The sequence below is a fragment of the Arachis ipaensis genome, chromosome B05 (assembly GCF_000816755.2).
Source record: "Arachis ipaensis cultivar K30076 chromosome B05, Araip1.1, whole genome shotgun sequence".
Taxonomy (NCBI): domain Eukaryota; kingdom Viridiplantae; phylum Streptophyta; class Magnoliopsida; order Fabales; family Fabaceae; genus Arachis; species Arachis ipaensis.
In genome coordinates, this window is record NC_029789.2 from 42,958,622 (window position 1) to 42,961,613 (window position 2,992).

A 2,992-nucleotide genomic window follows, 5' to 3' on the forward strand; every position below is an offset into this window, starting at 1 on the left:
AATATGTAAATATAATTAATTATATATAATACATATCCCATATAAAATGTACACACTACTTAAATTAGATAAACATTGAGACTTAGGAGCACTTTTATTTTAGAGAGACTTAAGAGTCAAGGGTGTTTTTTATTTTTTGGTGAAGTCACATTAGATGAGGCTCATTCCGGAAATCTCTAGACAGAGAAAGAAAATATATGACATTTGAACTACAGCTCATTAGCAAGAGTCAAGAGTTCAAACAGATAAGATTTCAATTGAAAAAAGATGGCTGGAAACCAAGACATTATTGGGTTCTAATTGGGCCAGATTTAGGGTCTTTGCCGTGCCTTCATGGGAGGTTTTCAACCCTTCGTTTTATTAAATGTAGCTTTCAGTGGAGAAAAATGCACTGAACCTTGCTTTTCTATCATTGATCTGCCGTATTTAAGATAAAGATAGGTACAATGAGTCTACGTTCTATCCATTACAGTGAACATACATGATTGACAAATGGAAGAGACAAACAACGCCTTATTCTATGAAAAATAGAAACTGATCATTCACCCAATTATCAGAAGATGGAGGTTAAACACTTGAAATAAGACAAGGTTCAAGTTGAAAATGAAAATGAAAATGAAAGGCATAGTGTGGTCATTTCACATGCCAATTATTACCCTTGTATTAGATATGGGGGGCTACAAGTAGTCAAGTACACAATCTTACTATAAGTGCACAAATTAACTGATTAAATTTTCTGAATTACCTATTGGTATCAATAACTTCCATTGTGTGCAAATCCAACCAAATAATCTAGATCTAGTTAACATTTCACTTTCTCCCGTTAAATGATATAAAATTCTTTAACGGAAAAAAAAATGTACATTTCTAATTATAAGTGACCATACAGCTTTAGACATGATAATTCTTGGCTTTCAATGTCAGTGCCCCCACCAAAATGAATTTATCATATGAGCACTTTATTTTTGTGTGTATAACAACTTTGTCAACCAAAACTCAAATAATACAAAACCCTACCATGTTCAAGATGGTGTGACCTTGCCCCTTGGTGCTGCAATCAGAGGAAGCACGTTGCTTCTGTCCCAATATGTTGGCCATAATGCAGCAAAAAGAAATGCGAACCACCAATCTGATTAATAAAGATGTTAAGTAAACTCGTCCTTTGATCAATGGTATCATATTTTGAGCCATTAAAATAAAATAAAAAATACTACGAGATTGAATTAATTTTAAAATAATAAAATCTAGACGTCCGTGCTTCAATTGCACTTAAAAAAGAGTGAATTATGAACCTTGAGAATTAAAAAAAGAGTACATCAGAATCTATCACATCCAAAAACTGAAAAAGTCACTGACATTTCTAACCAAAATATTATTCTCTCCAGGTACTAGTTACCTGCAATCCATCCCATCAAGTTCATGATAACAAGATAGAATATAACTAAATACCAAAAGAAAAACAACTAAAGTAGTTCTGGCATAATAGAAGCAAACCCTATAAGGAATATACACAATGATCTAAATTGTGAATAGCAGCAACTACTATTTTCAAACTAATGGCTGAAGTCCCACTCCAGATAATACTCTAGATAATAGAGGAGTCTCAACTTGCTGCACCAAAAAGACGCCAGTCATAAACCTTGAAGCTTGTTACAGCTAGTCTGAATACATCGTCCATGGGGATACATCCAGCTTGTTCAGCCGAAACAGCCATCCTGGCGCCAACTGTGCCTGCGCTTTCACTAAATGGGCTGCAAGCATAAAATAGAAGTAAACAAGTGTCTTGCATAGTCATAGTTTCCACAAAATCTATGCAATACAAAATGCATATGTTAATCATTTTCTAATTTGGATTATAGTCTTAGCTCTAACATTACTAAATTCAAAATGATTAAATTTCAGTTTAACTGGCCTTTAAGTTCTAACCAGATATAGAGCTAGAATCCTAAAATGCAGTAGAATTTTCCTAAGTGATTATTGCTGTCAAAAACATATTCTACATACTTTATAACAACGAGCTCATATGCAGTGACTAGTGCATCAGTATCAACTCCTTTAAGACACATATTTGCCAAATAAACCTGGGAAAAAAGAAAAGGGATGATCCCAAGACCTATCAATGTAACAACAATGTCAAGCTAGTGCGTGAACACAGTTAAAAGAGTTTAAGATGTGCCATGCAAACATAACTTACTTTAATGTTGTGCTTCCCTTCCTTCGTCCCTTAGAAATTGCCTATCATTAATTTTAGTGAAAGTAAGTAAGAGGTAAAAATGAATGCGATGGAGTACACTGATAGGTACAGGGCCTCAGATCAATGGGCCTTGCATAAGATTAGAGTTGGTCAGTAGAAGAGCATAAAAGCCCATTGCAGAGAGCAAAGTATCCCTCGAATATCTATAACTATTGTGTGATAAGAACAGTTTCAGAATATTATAATACTAAAGAAAACTTCTATTGTTCCTAGATATAAGAATACAATGATTAGGAATATCCAAGAGATCCTTTGCTTTGATCTCCCAAATTCTCAAATTTTTTACATTTCAGCTCTCATATTTTATCTCTCAAATGCTCTCTCTTTTATACTCTACTAACTGACTGACTCTGTAATGTGTATCGGAGGCCCATTAGTTAGAGGTTGAACACTTGGTAGATCCTAATAAGGTATCTAACATTCACGTATAAAAATCAACAAAGACAGACCAACCAATCAGCAATTGTCATTCCCAAAAAAAGAAGCCCAACGTCTTGACAATACATGAATCCATAAAACAAATTTACAAGCTTAGCTTAGATTTTAAGAGTATTCAGTAACAACAAAGTGATCAACATAAATTCAAATAACTAAAGCATGCTTCAGCTGTAAATCAGTCCTCATAGGTCATAACATCAACATATAGGACATGATATCACAACTAATGTTAAAGAAATAGGCAGGGAAACATGCTCATAATACTGCAAAACTTTAAAAGTGTGTTTGACTGTTTTGTTG

The 2,992-nt window shown here is 33.9% G+C and overlaps 1 protein-coding gene across 6 annotated transcripts in view; it reads right to left on the bottom strand.

Moving 5' to 3' along the window:
- Positions 1,267-2,992, bottom strand: part of LOC107640559 — a 5,528-nt gene continuing 3,802 nt past the window's right edge. For 3 of the 6 annotated variants that reach the window (XR_002362831.1, XR_002362833.1, XR_002362829.1), the window contains 3 exons: positions 2,195-2,235; positions 2,005-2,081; positions 1,267-1,751 (listed from right to left, as the gene is read on the bottom strand). Coding sequence is in view for 1 of the 6 variants with exons in the window: in XM_021123696.1 (XP_020979355.1) it covers positions 1,604-1,751; positions 2,195-2,235 (189 nt within the window). In the remaining 5 variants the exon portion in view is untranslated. Of the gene's footprint in view, positions 1,752-2,004; positions 2,114-2,194; positions 2,236-2,992 lie in introns of all 6 variants that reach the window. The other 3 variants (XR_002362830.1, XM_021123696.1, XR_002362832.1) reach the window with 3 other exon arrangements.